General features: G+C 45.0%; 1 protein-coding gene across 1 annotated transcript in view; it reads left to right on the top strand.

Moving 5' to 3' along the window:
* papss1 (3'-phosphoadenosine 5'-phosphosulfate synthase 1) overlaps positions 1-20,536 on the top strand; it is a 74,268-nt gene that overhangs the window by 33,256 nt on the left and 20,476 nt on the right. Inside the window, exons 8-11 of the mRNA XM_084318538.1 lie at positions 3,213-3,418; positions 8,601-8,736; positions 9,326-9,594; positions 14,930-15,159. Of these exons, the coding sequence (XP_084174664.1) occupies positions 3,213-3,418; positions 8,601-8,736; positions 9,326-9,594; positions 14,930-15,159 (841 nt within the window). The remainder of the gene's footprint in view (positions 1-3,212; positions 3,419-8,600; positions 8,737-9,325; positions 9,595-14,929; positions 15,160-20,536) is intronic.

Below are 20,536 nucleotides of genomic sequence, written 5' to 3'. Positions count from 1 at the left end.
TTACAACCGCTCCCGAAGCGGACTCGTACGCTGTGAGAATGCAATCGATTTAGCAAACCGACACAATAATAATAATAGTGAGCCGTGGGTCAACATGGAGCAGCGATGACTCGGTACACTGCCTCGTTGATATTTGGGCATTCGTCAGATGCTGGAGAACACGCAAGTGTACAGAAAGTTTAGTGACTGTAGTGACGCTGCAACAGCAGCACCGTGCGAGACAACACCTCCTCTCTCTCTCTCCCGAGTCCCTCTCACTGACTCTCTCTCTCCCTCTCTCTCTCACCGAGAGAATGAATGTGGACTGTTCCATCAGAGGGGGGAGCTTCGGTGGTAATGTGAGTGGCTACAGACCGCTGCACTTAAATATAAACATTAGTCTACCTGGAGACTCAATGAGGTAATTGTAGATGTCGCCATAAGACGCGTCTGGCCATTTAGTGGGATCATTGTTTCATTATCCTGGTCGGCTGAAAGGACACTGGCCACCGAAGCTCCCCCCTCTGATGGAACAGTCCACATTCATTCGTGCGTCATCTCGCGTCTCCAGACTCTGTGGGCAATCTGCGCATGTGCATGGGTAATAATAGGTGCTTTAAAATGGGCTTTTTCGCTGCCGATTTAGTTCTGATCGATTAGGAGTGGCTCGCGCCGTGTTCAGGAGATTGAGGTGCATAAAAGACTATTCGATCATGTCTCTAGCACCCCCACAGCCGTATCTGCAACCACTTACATCACGGCTCTCATCCACATTCATTAATTTGCTCCCCCGCTATCTCCTCCCCGATTTCAATGTAACGCCGGAGATTCAGGGTTGGGGGGGGGGGGGGGGCACACCCCAAAATCTGACCAATGAGTGATAGTTTGCTCGCGCATGCGTTTGTTTTGGTCCGCTGTTAACACAGCCGTGTGAACACAAACGAACTAAGAATCAAGTGCAACAATTGTATCATAATAGTCCCTGAATCGGAACAAAGCAAACGAACTACAGGTGTGAAAACACCCTTAGTCCACATTGCAGCCGGCTTGTGGGAGGCAAGAAACAGCGTCTGTGACAGGGGAGGGTTGAATTGGATGATACGAAATTGGGATGGGAGAAAATATAGAAAATGGGAGAAAAAGTGGATAAAAAAAAAATCATATGTCACCTGAACCTCTATAATGCCCTCCAATATCTTTCGCTTTATTCCAGTGACACTGGAATGCATTCTTATTTAAACAGAGGATCCGATCTGATTTACGGATGCACACAACACAAAAATACTGCACTTGCTGTTGCTTCAGATCTGATTTACGAAATACACACATGATACAGAAATACACACACTTTGCTGTTGCTTCACAGCATGGACTGGGATGACCGCATGATGTCACCAAGAAGACTGGTCCATTATAAGCAGTGATATAACTCATTGAAATGGCAGAAGTACACAGCTATAATAAGTAAATTTGATTTTAATTCTGAAGAATAATGTTGCCTCGCATTTCCACAAGCCCTTATGACCCTTCTCCACCCCGAGCTTAAGAATGCCTGAGTAATTTCGTTTTTATTGAAACAAATAAAAAGTGGCACGATGATTTATGCTAAAAGAATGCTTTTTCTTAATCCAGATCTTCGATTAGTGGAGCTATGTAATTACACCAATTTCCCATGTATTGTTTGAAATTCCAAGAAAGAGTCAATTTACTTTTATTGCCCCTATAACACTGACCCTTCATTTGTATGTTGTGGTGCCAAACATTTCTTCACACACGCATTCACGTGTTACACACACGCACACACAAACACACAAAAAGGCGTGAAATGATTGGAATTGCTATGTAGCCTGCATTTCATTAGCAGACCAATGTTACAGGTATACATTACAACTCTTCATCAAAGTAACAGACTCTAGTCTCCACTGGGGAAAATCTGGGTTGATTCACTTTTTGATCCAATCTCCTTTGCCCAGAAGGTTAGCTGGCCGGGCCGGTGGATTCTTGGTCTGGACCGGAGTCCGGACAGAGTTGATCAGACGGAGAGAAGACTCCTGACTCCGCTTTTGTATGTTTGTCCTAGCGGGGGGAAATCTGAGGACAGGAAGAGGAAGAAGCCTCAATATTGATTGACACCACAAACCATCATTTGTCCATTCAGACATCCTTCCAGGGGATTTCATAATGGAAGTATAGTATCACAATAAAAGGATTTATCATGATCCGCACAATAACAATAACTTGATAATAGCTGAAGGAATTATGGTTTGGAACCAGACGCATCTTTCATATCACAAATGTGCATGTTTTTTCAGTAATGAAAAAAAAATATGTAAAAGAAAAGATTCAATAGCGAGCTTGTTTCTCTCCGGGTCCTTGGACATTAGACAGGTTTCTGTGTGTTGTGTTATTGAAACCAGCTGTATACGCTACACTGTGACACAGGGGACGGGGGTGGGGGGACGGGGGGCGGGCTAGTAACCCCACCCACCCAGCGTTTGATGTGATATGATGTGAAAAGCGTGCGGCCCGCGATGGTTTCATCAAGGTGTAGGGGCAGAATGAATCTGCCAACGAGATGTCAGCACCACGTTGCTCAAATCATAAAACAAGAGACTTGTCTCGCTGAGGGTCAGAATCCAGCTGAACGCGAGAGTCTGGGAGGTGATTTTCACCTCATTCATCTAAAGTTGCATTCCTGCAAGGCCCGCTGTCGCCTATGGTGGAGCCATAGAACCTATATTTAGACGGGAGAAGTATGGAGTGTCCCAGCTGCCTGATTGGTCCAGCTGTTTTCCTTGGTTGCAGCAAACCTTTTGACCTTCTTTAGGCCTCCCGTGTTGCATGGGGGGGGGGGGGGGGGTGTGATATGGGGCTTAGGACTCGGTGCTCTGCAGTAGCTTCCTTTCGTTGCTTGTCTTAGATGTTTACATCCTACATTTACCTGGTGATGATTAAAGCGTTGGGTTATGCCCCCGAAGCTTACATACTCAAATTAGGGGCCAACGAGGAGGACGAAGCTCAACTCCTTGGATGAAGACGTGGAGGGTTGTTGAAATGACCGGAAAGCACGTACTCTCTCTGCCGCACGGTTGGACTCGTTGCCAACAAACTCGACTACGCACCTTTCTGGTCACCCAAAAAGGCGCCGTTGGCGCACTTGCTTGGCTTTAACGCCACCGGACCACATTTGACCCGTGTTTTGATTCGTCCAACTCTTTTTTCCCGTCTCATAGGGGGTGTTATCAACCTGTCGGTGCCAGTGGTGCTGCCCATATGCAGCGAGGTTAAAGAGCGCCTGGACAGTGTGACGGCCATGGCCTTGGTCTACGAGGGCAGGCGGGTGGCCATCCTCCGCAACCCAGAGTTCTACGAGCACCGCAAGGAGGAGCGCTGCGCGCGCCAGTGGGGCACCACCTGCAAGAACCACCCGTACATCAAGGTCAGTCTGGGGGGCCGTTATGGAAGGGTCAGGTGTCCTCTGAGAGGAGAATTTAAGATACGGATTGATATTTTGGGAAATGCACGTCCACTGAAAGCTTTACGCACTTTTCCTCGATGCCTTACCTTCCGTTTTAGCGTAACGGCAGGTCAAGAAGCCTTCCTGATGTTTTATTGTGAAACTCAACCCCCCCAGTGACGATACTAAACGGCAGTCCCAGAGCGCTAGTGGGGGGGGCCTTCCTAACGTACGGTCTGATAAACACTCAAAGTGTGTCAAAGCCAGCTGCCTCCCCAAGGCTTCTGCCGTGATACAAGACAGATTCTAGGTGGGCTTTTATCGGCGCGGCTCACGGAAACGCTGAATAGGTGGAGGGGTGAAGTTGTTCCGTTGGTCTGTCTGTCAGGGAGCCTTGTGTAATCACTCCATCGCCGCGGTCCGTGTTTTATTTGGACACCGAGTCGCCCCCTCTGCCTCCTCCAACTGCGTTTGAGATTGGAGCGAGGGTGCACTGCAGAACTCAACAGGCTGCGGAATTCCTGCCAGCACACCCTCCCTCCCCCAAAACTCAACCCCTTTTACAAATATAGGCAGGAATTGTTTCCATCTGCCTCGTATCGACCATCCAGAGGCTCAGGTAGACTTGATGGCGATGTAGGCCAGCGTCCCAAAATGATCCCGCCCCCACCCTGCTTTAAAGTGAGCCAACCGTGGCACGGGGGCTGGGATCTGGAAAAAAGGAGCTTCTCTCCCTTTACCCCCACAGTGGAAATGTCTGGTGACGTGGGATCAGGCAGGACAATTGTTAGATTACCTTTTGGAAAGCCTATAGTATCCACAGTGGGGCTGACAGCAGTGGTCTATTTTTGCCATTTGCCTGTCTGGCTAAATTTACATCCCTATAGTTTTTAAGGATTAATGCAGTCGGCTTCTCTCTCTCTCTCTCTCTCTCTCTCTCTCTCTCTCTCTCTCTCTCTCTCTCTCTCTCTCTTCTCCGTTTCTCTCTCCCTCTCTCTCTCTCTCTGGCGGAGTTACAACAAAAAAAAGAATAAAAAAAAAAGTGATTGTAGCCTTCATGGTATCTAGTGATAAACACTCAAGACCCAGTGTTGAACCCCTGGGTCTCATTTTAAAGCTCCCCTACTGCTAGAAAGGCATTGGCCGTGTCCCAAATGAATTCTGAGCACCTCGATATGTGCCAGCTTTCTTCATATTTCACAGAAATTGGCATTTCAACTTACGATTCGACCCGAAGTTCTGCTGTGTGTCTCCTAGCTCTTCTGCGTTCAACTCTGGTCTGGCGCTCAGTAGGCATTCAGGTTTTCGGCTGCGATAATGGATACCAGTCAGTTATATTCATTAGAAGCCCAGGCGCGGCCCAGTGACCACAATAGCTGCCCATGATGCTTTTAGCGTTGGCCTTCGTGGACCACGGGGGTAGGGTCTCTTCCACTCGCCGCCACTCTCAAGTCGAAGCACTCCTGTCCTGTCACCGCGGAGTGTGTGTGTACAGCTTGCTGTGATTAAGGTGTCACTCATTAAGGAGTGTATGTATGTGTGTGTTAGTGAGTGTTTAACTCTCCGTGCACGGGCCTGTCCATCAACGCGCCCTTGCTCTAGTCCCCGTCTCTCTCTCTTTCTCTCTCTCCCCCCCCCCAACTAGAAATAACCTGCTCTGTATTACATGAGGTTAATACCCTTTTTCCTGTTTATCAGGCAGACGGTGCGACAGGAGCCTCCTACGTCGGAAACTGTGGTGTGGCGTCTGTTTATTTTGCCTGGCCTGTCTTATATATAAAGTAATGGGCCACATGTGACTGTTAAATGCAGCACGTGTCTTATGTGCAGCAGGCCTGTTTTTTTTTTTTTTTTTTGTAAACACCATTTTCGGTTTATCCACGTAGAGGGGTTTCATTTTCCATTTAGTTATGTTAGGAAAATAAATTCCGACTTGTCCGTCCTGTTGATGTCTCCAAAGTTTGAGGCTGTTAAATCATTTCTATTGTGACTGATCTCAAGCCAGCGACAGACTGGTGGGATCGCATGGATCATGGAAGACAATTCACACTGTGATGCCGAAAACTACATCCATCTTAGCAGTGTACGTTGGCCAAGCGGTTGTTGATGACACAAAGCAAAACGGGAGGCTTTGCCACCGCGTATCACTCTGCAGAGTTCTGGTTCTCTGGGATGACTTAACCAAATTGAACCGGTCTTCTTGGCCCCGCTCAGACCTGGCATCAAGATCAGATCCGAGTGATCAGACCGCACGTGACTTAAGTACGTCTGTCCACACCTAGCGTTAGAATGTCGTCTCTCAGGTGGCCCAGTGCTCATTTGTGTTCACGCCGCTAACAGAACGTAGCCATATGTGACCCAGACCACCTCCGAATGTGATTTAAGTGATTAGATCTCGGATCAGATCCCGATGCGTTCACACCTGGCACCAGAGCTGGTCACTTGCGGTCGGATCCCCCAGATCTGATGTTAATGCCAGGTCTGAACCAGGACCTTTGATGTACAGTACTGGCATCCCGAGGAAGTTTGTGATTTTATGAACTATCAAATCTCAATTCATCAACGTGTAGGGTTGGGTACCATTCACATTTGAACCGTACCTGTGAATCCATACCGGTACCCGACGGTACCTTTTTTCGGTACCTTAGTGTCTAAAAATGTAATCTACCTACCTCAGTTTTTTTTTTTTATTCCAAACTTCAAATTATTTATTATTATTTATTTAGAACAATTTGTTAAAGGAAAACTCCAACATTTTGGGAAATTAGCTTATTTGCCATCTACCCTGGAGTTAGACAAGAAGATACATACCTTTTTCTTCTCTGTGCATGCAGTAGAAGTAGGAAAACTTTGAGAACTAGGCTAATGGAGGAACCTACTTCCAGTGACTGACGCTAAGCTAGGCTAACAGTGCGCGTCTTCCTACTCCTACTGCATGCACAGAGAAGAAAAAGGTATGTATCTTAACACTCAAACATTTTGGGAACCCTGGAGTTAGACAAGAAGATGCATACCTTTTTCTTCTCTCTGCATGCAGTAGGAGTAGGAAGACATTTGGAACTAGGCTAATGGAGGAACCTACTTCCAGTGACTGACGCTAAGCTAGGCTAACAGTGCGTGTCTTCCTACTCCTACTGCATGCACAGAGAAGAAAAAGCGTATGTATCTTGTCTAACTCCAGGGTAGATGCCAAATAAGCAAATTTCCTTTAATATATATAGGTATATATATAATATTGCAGCGAGTGTTGTCTGCATCTAACTTTGTAAAGTGTAACCACCACACTTGCGACCGTTTTAGGCTTGCCATTTCCCCGACTGCTTTGTAACTTGTTGTTGAATCAAGTCAAATCCTAGGTAAGCCTGTATTGTGCGTGTGAACGTGCGGCACACTTCATAGGTTTCGTTTTGCGGTAAACGAAACATTGAAGTCATCGTACTTTATAAAAAAAAATATATATGAACAATTTAGTATATATTTTTTTTTATTTTATTTTTTTGCATTACAGAAATGTGGCACCGGTGGATCTCACGTGAAGCAGTACTCTGTAGTATTGACGTGATTCGGTCGATACCCTTAAAAGTACTGGATTCGGTACCCATCCCTATCAATGTGATAAATTAACGGAATGAAACATTGCAAATTCTGGGTCCTTTCTCAACTTTCCCAATAAACCATTCATAAAAACCCCTCGACACGTGCGATGATTCATTTGTGGCCCGTTCATTTGGGCTCTTGGCCTCTCCGGACGCTGGCGCAACGCTTCCTTTATTACCAGCCCTATAGAGAATTGTCATTCTGTATCACATTAACACTGAGCAGGTCCTGTGTTTTCAGTAATACTAGCTCCGGCCCCATAAACGCCACAAAGAGGCAGGCGAAAGTTATGGTCTGAAACAATAGCAGCCCTTTTACCCTGGATCTTGGAGCACTTGGGGGACATTTTAGAATGATCCCATGTTGGGGGGGAAGGGGGGGGGATCCCAATGCAATCGTGAGCACATCATTGTGTTTTTTCTTTATTGTCGAATACAATCGTATTTTGTCTCAGTCATCAAAACAAAGGATGCAGGGATGTGGTCGGATGCAGAACGGAGATTCATCTCGCTGGAGTCTAATTTGTAGGCATCTCAATGTTTTGTTGTTGGCTATTTAAAGACCTTCAGTGGCTATGATTTATCCTGTTGAAACCCACTTGCAACTGTTTATAATTGGATACATTTTACTATTGTTGGCATCATTTAATCCCAGTGCAACTTTCTGTGTTGAATTATATGGAAGTACGTTTTGCACCGATAACACTTTCTCACTGCCGATACCATCCGAGTCCTAAACCTTCAGTGGTCTCTCATGCACCTTCAGTGGTGGCCCGATACCAAGTACTGATCTAATCCATTGCTTTTACTGAACGGTCTAGACTTGGACCAAAATGATTGAGATATAATAGGTTTCTCTCTATTTAGAGATCTATTACGCTTCTCTTTGACAAATCACTTTGTTTTCATCTCTGGTCTGTTACACGTGGTTCTTGGTATCCGATTCTAGTATTTGGCACATTCTCTGTTAGCCTCATATCATCCTGTTTTAGTCCGGTATCACCCTGTTTTAGCCTCATATCATCCTGTTTCAGTCTGGTATCACCCTGTTTTAGCCTGGTATCACCCTGTTTTAGTCTGGTGGTATGTATCACTGTTTTTAGTCTGGTATGTATCACTGTTTTAGTTTGGTATCACCCTTTCTCAGCCTGGTATCACCCTGCTTTGGCCTCATATCATCCTGTTTTAGTCTGGTATCACTGTTTTAGCCTGTTATGACTCTGTTTTAGCCTCATATCACCCTGTTTTAGCCTGGTATCACCATGTTTTAGCCTCATCATCCTGTTTTAGTCTGGTATCACCCTGTTTCAGCCTGGTATCACCCAGTTTCAGCCTGGTATCACCCTGTTTCAGCCTGGTATCACCCTGTTTCAGCCTGGTATCACCCTGTTTCAGCCTCATATCATCCTGTTTCAGCCTGGTATCACCCTGTTTCAGCCTGCTATCACCCTGTTTCAGCCTGGTATCACCCTACTTTAGCCTGGTATTACTGTTTTAGCCTGGTATCTGTATCTGTTCATCCCTAGTCTTAGCTATGGATTATATTGGAGTGATGCTTGTTATTTCAGATGGTGATGGAGAGTGGTGATTGGCTGGTCGGAGGAGACCTTCAGGTTCTAGACAAGATCTCCTGGAACGACGGCCTGGACCAGTACCGCCTTACCCCCACCGAGCTCAAACAGAAGTTCAAGGAAATGAATGCAGGTCTGGGACCAAATTCTCTCCGTCTTCATTTACTTTGATGCATTTTCATGTCAAAAGAAACGAGGCCGCTCTGACTTATTGTAATTTAAGATTTTAATGCGCGTTGTCAAAAGTACTCAGAATATATACCGTTGCTCCAGCACTGGGCCGGGGTAGCAGTTACAGGGGGAGAGAGGGTTGTACAGATGCACACAGACACTTGGCAGTGGCCCAGTGCAACCAAAGTCCTGCACTGTTTGCCAACAAGCTGCTCCACTAGAGCGTTCTGGGGTTAAGTGCCTTGCCTAAGGGCACCTCAACAGTAGTTATTGGAGGGAGTGTGTCTCGTTCACTTAACTCTGCCCAGTTCAGGGATTTAAACTGACAACCTTGCAGTTACGAGTTCACTTCTCTAAACATTAGGTCACTTGAAAGAAAAATCGGCCACAGTATTCTTCTTCTTATTTTTTTTTTAATTGTTGCCGTTCTTTGATTCAACATTACTCTCCTTGCCGAGCCTCCTTCTGACACGACCGTGCCAAGTTTGACACAATCTGGCCTCAGGCTAACCGGTCCGTTCCCTCCGTCTCTCTCTCTCTCTCCGTCTCAGATGCCGTGTTCGCCTTCCAGCTGCGCAACCCGGTGCACAACGGTCACGCCCTGTTGATGCAGGACACCCACAAGCGCCTCCTGGAGCGGGGCTACCGCCGGCCAGTGCTGCTGCTGCACCCCCTGGGGGGCTGGACCAAGGACGACGATGTGCCGCTCGCCTGGCGCATGAAGCAGCACGCCGCCGTGCTGGAGGAGGGCGTCCTCAAGCCGGACACCACCATCGTGGCCATCTTCCCCTCGCCCATGATGTACGCCGGGCCGACCGAGGTAACGGCCTTAGCGATAATTGCCAGGCTAATTGCTCGCATCGCATTCCGTAAAGAGATGTAAACAATAACCGTACACTTCAGTCGCTCGCAATGAAAGGGAACAAACAGAAAGTCACTCCAACTAATGGAAACAAAAGGAGGTTCAAACGGGATCCGATCTGCATATCCATAACATGAAAACCAAGGCGCATACTTGCATGTCACATTGACGCGTAGCCTCTGTAACCGGGCTGCAGCTCTCTCTGCGATGGCCAGTGATATGGCAGGAGCCTCTGTAAATGAACGCTGGCATGTCACTTGAAAGGGGGTTTAGTTTAGTCTTGTCTGGAAAAACTCTGTTTCGTAATTTTTTCTTTGTTTCCAGACCCTCTCTTTCCTGACGGGGTAAAGCTGGAAGTCCTTCGTCTTTTAATCATTCACGTATGATTATGGGAGTTTATGGCTAGAATTATTGAGAGCAGACTCCACTCTGGTAGATGTCATGCACGGGTACGCCGATCAATTTGTTATTCTGAAAGGGGGAAGTTCGGGATCACAGCCTCGCTCGTCCCACCTGGAAACACATGGGCTCCGCCCCCCCCCCCCCCCCCGGCTGGCAGCCGACACGTCGAACAACCTTTCATCGCGGAGGCAGCGGGGTGAGCCGTCAGGTTACAGAGGCCACTCTAGGTCGGGATGATGGGCCATATGCCCAAAATATCACATCACTGTATTTCTGACCTTTGATGGGATAACGGTATTTCGTTCTTCGAGTACCAATTACAACGTAACATAACGTCTTTATCTTGTAATACAATTGTCATTTCTTTGCAAGGAATCTTTTTTTATTAACTTGAGAATATACACTATGTATATATATTTATTTGTACGATATGTATTTACGGTATAGTAAAGATCCATCTTTGTATGGATCCATGACCCAGCTCTACTGAAAGGTCACAAGCTGGATTCCTTCAGAAGTCGGGCTCCATCCTTGCCGAGGGGTTGTTGAGCAAGGCACTGAATCACTACCTGCTCCAGGTGTTGTAATATCGTGAGCTCCAACACCTTTGGTGAAAACCTTAATAACTGTTAAAGGGTATCTTTTAACCTATTTCCAATGTCGATCGCTGAAGTCCTTTTTCAATCAACACAGAAACCTACTCCACAGTATGGCTGTTACTAATGACTATTTTGATAGTCAATGCATCTATTGATTATTGAAACAATGAATATATTCATCGGATATAAATTTAAAAAGCTACATTTTAAATTGTACAATGCTCTTTCAAACTGCTTGCAAATTGTACAAATACAGTACATCAAAGTGCAAAAAATATATAATAATTTTTTTTTAAAAACCTGTTTAAGTCTTTAGTTTGAAAGGAGCTGAGCAGTTTAAATAATAATGAAGAGAAAACTGAGTGTTAACAGGCTTCGCTATACATCAAATGACTTCAACAAAAGGCCATAGAGTTGTAGCATAACATAGAGCCAACTTATCCATTATAAAAAACAGTTTGTGAGGGCGGCTGGGTGGCACAGCGGACATTGCGCTCGTCACCAACGCAAGAGACACCGGTATCTAATCCGGCTGTCAGCGTTGCCTCCGGCTTGGGCCGGCCGTCATACTGACTCAATTGGCAGAGCCAGCGGGAGGGGAGTCGATGGGTGGTAGTCTGGTCGTTGTAAACAGCGACTCCTACAGGTCGGTCAGGGCGCCTGCACAGCAAAGACAGGAAAAATGGCGGGGGCAGTGTGAGCCTCCTACACGTTACTCTTCGCCAATGAGAGTCCGCGCTGGCAGGTGAAAAGATGTGACTGGCTGCCTCCACATGTATCGGAGGGGACATGTGATGCAAGGCTTCTATCATCCCTACGACTGGCCAGTGGGGGGCACATGCGAGCAACGATCAGGACGGGAGGGAGAATTGGCACGAAAGGTAAATTGGGATGGGAGAAAAATCGCAGAAAAAAGAGGAGAAAAAGTAGATAAAAAATAAATAAACAGTTTGTGGATTAGTCGCTGCAGCCCTACTCCACAGTGCACCCAGAGCCTCTCAGGGCTCGCTCTGCATGGGTTCCTGGCCGGAGCTGCGGGTGTCCAGTATGTGGAACAGCATGGGTTGTAGCTGAGGCTTTGCTGCCAAAATCCTGGACCCTTTTAACTACAACGCCATGAAAACACACTACAGCACACGTCATCGATATGTAGAAGAGTAAACCCTGTTATACATTTACATTTGGTCATTTAGCTGACGCTTTTCTCCAAAGCGACTTACAAGTTTTGTACAACAAGACAGCAGGAAGGGTACAACTCTTATCAGCTGAGTAACAATGTTCATCAAAGTGTTGAGTGCTACAGTGTAGTTTAGTATATTATGGCATATATTTAGTGCATGACAGTAAGGTTAGTTAGGGTTAGAGTTTCTTTAAAAATTAAAAATTTTATTTCAGATAATGATTGAATAAGATTGGACGGGTTTCGGCTGTCCTAACTGTGGTGGGAAGTTCGTTCCACCATTGTGGGGCAAGGACCGAGAATAGGCGGCTTCTCTTTGATGACCCTCCCGGAGCTCGGATAGGAGTAGGTCTGAGGCGGCCAGCAGACCAACAGATCTCCCGCCCAGCGTGCCTCAGTCAGACATCTTGTTAGTTGCTATCTTGGTCCTCCTTAAAGAGATTGTGGCTACAGGAGACAGTTATTATGTACACAGTACAGCTAACGTGTCCCCGCAACGACCACGCCGTTAACACATTGGCGACCACGGTTTGCAGTGTAATATGGTTCTGGACGTCCAGGGTTTGTCAACAAACCGATGTACTTTCTAACAGCTATATATATACTTTATAGTATTGCTATCTGTCCATTCTCATTGTCACTTGAGTGCATAAACCGTGCCTTCATAATGGCTTAAAGAAAATAAAAATCCATCGGTTGGTTGTCATTTTATAGCGTCGTGAATATAAGCTTTATCGCAGTTTTCGTCTCGTCTTTTCTGGGAAGCTAGATATGAGGCTAAAGGCTAGTCACGTTATATCAAACACCATTTCTGTTGTATATATACGAATGAAATAAAACAAACTGCTTAGCATCCGGACTATTACAGAGCATCTATGGATGAAATGGGGGCGGCGGGGGACGCCGATTAATATTATTGATTAGCAATACAGTGTGCGTTCAAGTAGCCACATTCAACTGATCGATCGCTTGCGTGTTACAACAATGTCCAATCCGGCTGTAATTTGGGTGAATAGTATCCTACCGTCAGGCCATGTGATCGCCGGCAGCATTTCGTCATTATTCATCGGAATCTGGTAGATCGATATGTCCATTGGCTGATCATAAATCCCATTATTCCAGGCTGAAATCTGCGTTCGGTAACGTGATCAAAGATGGAGGATGTTCGGCTGGGATCCAGGCTCATATGAAACGCCCCTAGACAATAAAAAAAAAATCCCATTCGGCCTCAATGATACTGCAGTGGAGCGATGGCGCCCCTAAGAGGATCTGGCCGGTATTGCATGTTTCGGAAATCAAATATGCGGGTAGATCCTGCAAGTCGATCGGGGACTTTAATACCGTTATCAATATGGAATAAAACAATAACAACTTGCCACGAGTTAACTCGTGGCTCTGGTCCTCAACGGGTGGAATCGAAACACGAGTTAACTCGTGGGTTGGGCGGCAAAGTGTTAAGGGGCGAGTTCAGAAAACGTCCACCTGTTTTCTACCCAGAAGACAACACTGCTTCTTCCTCTGGTGGCGGTTGGAACGCAGATCTTTATGCATTACTGCCACTCAGTGGAGAGCGATGGGGGATCTCACCTCGTTGTAGAATAAATTGGGCTATTAGGTGGCAGTATACATGAGAAAGTGGTCAATAGATTGTCTGACTCAAACAGTGTCGGTGAGAAATGGAGTGCACACTTTGTGGTCTCTCTATGCATCTCTGTGATCCTTACTGGACAGATGGCTACAACTTGGTGACCCTGACCTTGGTCTGTGCTATCAGTCATATATGATTTGAATAAGTAAATAAATTAATAAGTTCAGGTCCTTTCATAATTATGAACCTATCCAAATCAGATAAGAAATGCTAAAATGATCATCACTGTGACATACAGACATACACGCACATGATTATAATACACACATGGAAAAAATCATAAATAATCTTTCTGTGCCCATTGTTATAATTATCTTTATTTATATATAAAGATATGGAATGTTTGTGTATAGTTCTCTTTCTTCCAGCATGGCTGCCTGTAACTGCAATGGAAGACACAACGGTTGCTATATGCAAAATAACAGTTGATATTGTGTTGATATATGAGAAATGATCAGCAAAAACAATAATTTGGTGTCTTATTACTGGATCTTGAAGATAAGTCAAAGTAGAATAGTAATATTGTGCTTTTCCAGTGTTTACCAACTCTACCACTGCACAGAAATGAGGTATTTTCTATTGAAAGTGGTTACCAATTCTTACAGGCAGCCATACTGGAAGACATACAAACATTCCATGCAAGGCCTCTATTACAGTAAAAGGAAAAAGAAATGTTGCATGTTATATACTGTATACTTATTCACGCCACCAGTGCATGTTATTGCAACTTTTATTTACAACTAGTTTGAACTCTTATTGAATGATTTCTCTGGAAGTTGTGAGATTATATTTGATTGGCTAGTATTACACTTTAAAATGCATTTAGATACCGACATACTCAACCAAAAGAAATCCGAATTCGTGCTTCAATGTGATTAACGACTCGAATGTGGTTAAACTAAAACATAAAACCTCCTAGACTCTTAATGTGGTTTAATCAGTCAAGATAGGCAAGGAAATGAAGCCTTGTCTCTCCTGTTTGTTTTAGTAATTCGAAGCTTCCATTCAGGGCGAAGGTTTATTGTTGTTTCGTTTTGCGTGTGGTAAGAATCCCCGTCGGTCGGTGCATGTTCCTGTGTTTGGAGGATTTACGCACCGCTCACGAGGCCTTACACCAGTAATTGAATGTTTATTGTAAAGGAAAGTGCTTTGTAATGTAATTCTAGGGATTAAATATCAGTCAACAGCGGCCAGGGCTATATGGCGGCAGTAGTAGTTAGCCAAGAAATTTGCTCACATATGATTGCAAATCAGTTAAGGTAATTAACTGCTGTGCGTTTGTCTCACCGCAATGTGACTGGTGCCTCGGCCTTCTTCCTCCGTCTACGTAGAAGCCGCTCAGCCGCAAAACCCACTTCCCCTTTCTCTCTTGACGGAGGGAAGCATTGAATGCTAGTCACGTGTATTCTTTGTTTATTTATATTTATTTATATTATAACAGAGGTTGTCGTTTTTGGTCCACAGGTGCAGTGGCATTGCAGAGCTCGGATGGTGGCCGGTGCCAACTTCTACATCGTGGGTCGTGACCCCGCGGGCATGCCCCACCCGGACACGGGGAAGGACCTTTACGAGCCCACCCACGGGGCCAAGGTTCTCACCATGGCACCCGGCCTCATCAGCCTGGAGATCGTGCCCTTCAAGGTGGCCGCCTACAACAAGGTCAAAAGGGCAATGGACTTCTATGACCCCAAGAAGTAAGTGTTTATTAACATAACTGGTCAGTGTTTTACCCACCCTAACCATTGCCTTAGGGAGCCCCCACCCCCCTAACGTGTTGCTAGAATTCATGCAAATTCAACAACAACAACCACCACAAAATTTGCAAAGGGGACAAATAGAAAGAGAAAGGAGAGCAGGCTGCATAGGCCCATACGGGTATCGTACAGGGAGGCAGGCTCTCTCTCTCTCTGTGTGGGTGTGTGTGTGTGGCCCAGCTATGTGCAGCGGGTCGGGATAATATGACGAGGCGTGCGTGTTATCTAAAAAAGTATGCATGCCGCTGGGGCTAATTACCCCGTGAGACAAAGCCTTAAAACTTGAGGTAGTCTCTCTGTAACTCTACCTCGAGCGCTGCCAGGGACACAACGCCATCAGCAGCCTGTCGGTAAACGTTAGTTAAAACACTCCGTCGTGGGTAATTATCTTGGAACAAAATAAATACAGCCTCTCAAAACACCAATCATGCTGTGTGCCGCTAGCTCAAGTGCATGAAAAGACGAGATATTCACTTAACGGAATAACTCAACCTTCAGTTGAGTGTAGCTGGAGCGGCGCAACTGTGGCTGTTTATGCTTACTAGATCAGCTGTTTATGCATACTATATCAGCTGTTTATGCATACTATGCATACTATATCAGCTGTTTATGCATACTATATCAGCTGTTTATGCATACTAGATCAGCTGTTTATGCATACTAGCTAAGCTCACTGTGCTGTGAGTGACGCACATAGAGCTGCTACTTAAGCAATAATACACAAGGAGCGCTGGTATGTCATGAATATTGCCACGGCTGTGATGCGGCCGCAGCCAGAGAGTGAAGCTCGAGTGGCGTAGTCATCATAGCCGTGGCAATATTCATGACATACCACTGGCTTCCCAATGTATTATTGCTTTTATACAACAGGTTGCGTCGGGGTAAAATATAGGATGAATAGAGACAATTCTAGGGTCTTTTATATCGATTTCAGTGAACTTGGCGTAGAAAATGTGTTCCTAAAGTCTCGTTGCTATGGAATTTCAAATGGAGTAGGCTATCAACAAGCTTGGCAACGCAAACAAATGACGTATTAGTCTAATTGAACGTACCCGTTAACTATAAACGAGTGGATAGATATAGAGGACCGGCCTACATCTAACGGTATTCATAAAAACAGCATTATTAGACATGCCTATCCAACGAAAGATGATCTGGCCGCACTGGAGAAAAGCCGCAATGAATCCTTCAACGCCACCAAGTCGACGGCCTGGGCATTGAACTGGCCCAACTCCCGGAACTATCCGAGGTGCTGATGACTTTAGACTCCTCTATATCTATCCACTCGTTTATAGTTAACAGGTTCGTTAAATCAAACGTAACGTTGTCTACGGAGTTGACAGTTTCCGTTTGACAGTTGACAGTTTCCGTTTGATGAATGGCAGTTGAAACGTTCTACAACATTCTAAAGCCAGCGCAGTGGTATATTCATGGTGATTTAACCGTGAGTGTATCATGAATATACTCACGGTTTAGAACACTCTCGACCAATCACAATGCGTGGTCGCCTGGTCGGACCTACCTGTTGTATAATAATGATTATTTAAGAAATCGATTCATCCAGTGGTTCATTTATCGATTTTAACGGTGCATCTAAATGATACATTTTCATTAAGTTTACTTTAGTTTTATTTTGAACATACTGAAATCGAGCTAAAGCACTTTAACAGGGTCTTTTTAGAGCATTTTTTAACTATCTTAATCTTCTTGGTAAATCCTCTTTTTGAAATTCCATCAGACGAGACGCTTTGGAACGCCACCAGTGAAATGTTTCCAGGCACCGATGCAGTAATTATTCTTTGTAATCGAGATTGGAGATAAAAGCCCTGTGGGAGAGTGCAATAATCCAATCCACCAAGCAACTCAAAAACGAGAGTGAATAGCAACAGAAGAATATTGCAGGGGATTTTGGCAAATTGTTTTTGGCCGCTACACACACGGTTAGCTGTATTGCTCATTCCACGAATACATGCTCCTTACAAGTTGTACCTCGTTGTAAAGGTGACTAATCAGGCTTTCCAACAATATAAAATACAATACCTTTGGTAATTGGTGTTATTAAAGGGGAGGAATAATCGACCGAAATAACGTTTCAGACCGTTTTGATGATATTATGATCTGAAAAAATTATCTAGGAGCCCTACCACCCCTGACAGATAATCTAGGAGGCCTACCACCCCCTGACAGATAATCTAGGACAGGGGTGGCCAACCAGTCAGAGACTAAGGGCCCTTTCTCACTCACTGTTCGGGGTCGAATCAGACCCGGCTCGCATCAGAAAAGGGTGTGTCTGTCTGAGTGAGAACGATGTCCCCCGTCCCCGCCCCCCGCTGATTCGTCCCTGGGGGCGCTGAACCTGGGCCGGTGAAATAGGTGGTCTCGGGTGTGCACTAGTGGGAGCGGGGGGCGTGACACACACAACGTCGCATGTGGAGCCTCACAGCTCAGTGGATGAAAACATGAAGCCACGTTACAAAGCACAAAGCGCAACACTTCCCTGGCTCGCATTAGGCCTGGCCATTTTGTTTGCCATTGCTATGTCTATTGTTCGAATGCATTTATTTCTATTAGACCAGTGGTGCCCAACCAGTCGGCCGTGGTCGACCAGTAGATCAATGACATGCAATATAATTGCCACGAGCGATGGGATAATGTTAGCTGCTGAACAGGCTAAGCTAACTAGCGTTAGTCGTTAGCTTAGCATTTGCCACATGCTAAACTATTATACTGGCATATTCCATTCACGTTAGCATGTAAGCTAACAAAATCAGCGCCTATGAGACTAAACTCCGCTTTTGGTGTTCAATTGTGTTGATGTTAGTTTTGTTTCATCAACAAATGAGAGGCAGAACACACAGTGAATGTATCCGTTTTGTTTATTGCACGTTCTTTGCTGAAAAATAAGTGCTACAGTGGCTATACTAGACTAGTAATAGGCTAAGCTAACTAGCGTTAGCCGTTAACTTAGCGTTAGCCCTGGGAAACGCTCAAAAGCGAACTCTACAACACCATCCATTCGTGAGAAAAGGGGGCGGGTTATATTGACAAGGCTTGACAACAGAGGTTCAAATTCATTCATTTTATTGGTTATTTGTTTATTTTATATCCGCATCCAGTCTCCACCGTGTCTCTCAGTCTCTTCCTGTTTACATTTTCGAGCGTGACATCGCCTATGGCAAGCTTACAAGCTCAAAACGCAAACCGTAAACAAAACCCAGAGCGCACCAAGACTGAGTGTGTACACAAACTAGAGGGGGGAGAGGGGGGGGGGGGAGTTCGCATCAGATCTCGGAACGGACCAGAACGGAATGGAACGGAACCGATTGGGGTGAGTGAGAAAGGCCCCTAAGAGCCACAAAAATTACTGTGGTACCACAAAGAGCCACACCATATACCAGCGTTTCTCAACCCTTCATGTGTTTATAGGTCTCACCCTCTGGCCTCTGAAGTTGCTAATGTCTTTTTTATTTGGGCCTCACAGGGTTAAAAGTACCCTGTGAGACCCACGTTGCAAAATTACAAAATCACTTTTAGCCATTTAAAAAAATAATGTTTATTTAAAAAAATGTTAAAGGGGAACTATTTTACGATTTCTTTCACTATTTGGGCACTTTTACACAATTCCTGTGAGTCTATAGAACACCTAGGTTAAAAAAAAAGAAAATGCATTGTTTTGTATTTCTAATCAAGTACTCAAAAACCGCATTTTCTACCTCAAGATCTTAAGCCGTTTTGAGGCTGGGCTCCAACCACTGTGTGGCCTGGTGCCAACTGCCACATCAACTGCCACATTATTATGCAGCTGAGTAATCTCTGACATCACAGATATGCAAATTTTCAGATGACTCAGTTCAGTTAGGGTGAATATTGTGAGAGGAGAATTGGAAGAATGGACCAATATGAGAATTAGAGACATAGATCCTATTAATATAAGTCCACATAGCTAAGAAACAATGGTAAACACTGAAAAAGGCCATTTATAAGATAGTTCCCCTTTAAGCACATGTATAGTCAATTGGTCCTGTTGTTCAGCCTTACAATGCTATTTGATAGTAAATGTGTTTATGTCCCACCCTCTGGCCTCTGAAGTTGCTAATGTCTTTAATTTGGGCCTCACAGGGTTAACCTCTTAAGCCCGAGATATACAGTAAAAGTGTATATTTTCAGCATTACGTTTGTTTACCAATTATTTTAACTGTTATTAGTGAAATATAAGATTATAGAAATCTCAGGGCATTGAGTCGGAAACCGGCGCATATTGACAGGAGGATGTGGCACATCCAAAAGTGAGTGTAGTCTTTTGAAGGAAGAGACTCAGGGCTTTCAAATTTCGAAAAAACTACCTTACCCAGCTCACACCAGCCCCTGTCAATCATCTGACTTCTGGATTTACTTTTTTATTTCTCTTATTTTTTGGTATTATCTCCCACAAACCTGAACGTTATTGCCATAAAACAGAACGCAGTCTGTTTCTCTACCTTTCTGTGAACGTCTTGCAAAAAACGGTGTTGCAATATGATGAAAAATGGTGGAGAAATTTACATTATAAAAAAGATGGCAGAATTCAGTACTGTATCTACAAAACCTTCTGTTTAATCATCTTCCCTTTATTAATTTGCTTAGATTTTTCAGGTCTGGTCAATTTTAGCATGGTGTTATTCACAGTCAAAGATAATTTTTTTTAAAATAGAATTGATATTCTCCTTTGGTTCATTACAATTTACTCAAGCCTAGTAACAGACACACTATTTCTGACACTGATCCATATATGTCCCTAGATTCAGATACCAAGAACATGCAAATGGACCATTTAATTATTTTTTTAAAAATGTTTATTCTACGTTCTTATGGAATGAGTGACATAAAAAAAATACGGATGGATGGAAGAGCCGCACATTGAAGGGCAAAGAGCCGCATGCGGCTCGCGAGCTGCGGGTTGGCCACCCCTGATCTAGGAGGTCTACCACCCCCCTGAAATATAATCTAGGAGGCCTACCACCCCCCTGAAAGATAATCTAGGAGGCCTACCACCCCCCCTGAAATATAATCTAGGAGGCCTACCAACCCCCTGAAAAATAATCTAGGAGGCCTACCACCCCCCTGAAAGATAATCTAGGAGGCCTACCAGACCCCCTGAAAGATAATCTAGGGGGCCTACCACCCCCCTGAAAGATAATCTAGGGGGCCTACCACCCCCCTGAAAGATAATCTAGGAGGCCTACCAGACCCCCTGAAAGATAATCTAGGGCAGTGGTTCCCAAAGTCGGGGTCGCGACCCAAAGGTGGGCCGCGAGCAGCCACGGGTGGGCCGCGAGAT

The sequence above is a fragment of the Notolepis coatsorum genome (assembly GCF_963971535.1).
Source record: "Notolepis coatsorum genome assembly, chromosome: 7".
NCBI classification, from domain to species: Eukaryota; Metazoa; Chordata; class Actinopteri; order Aulopiformes; family Paralepididae; genus Notolepis; species Notolepis coatsorum.
This window is presented reverse-complemented; position numbering and strand designations above follow the sequence as displayed.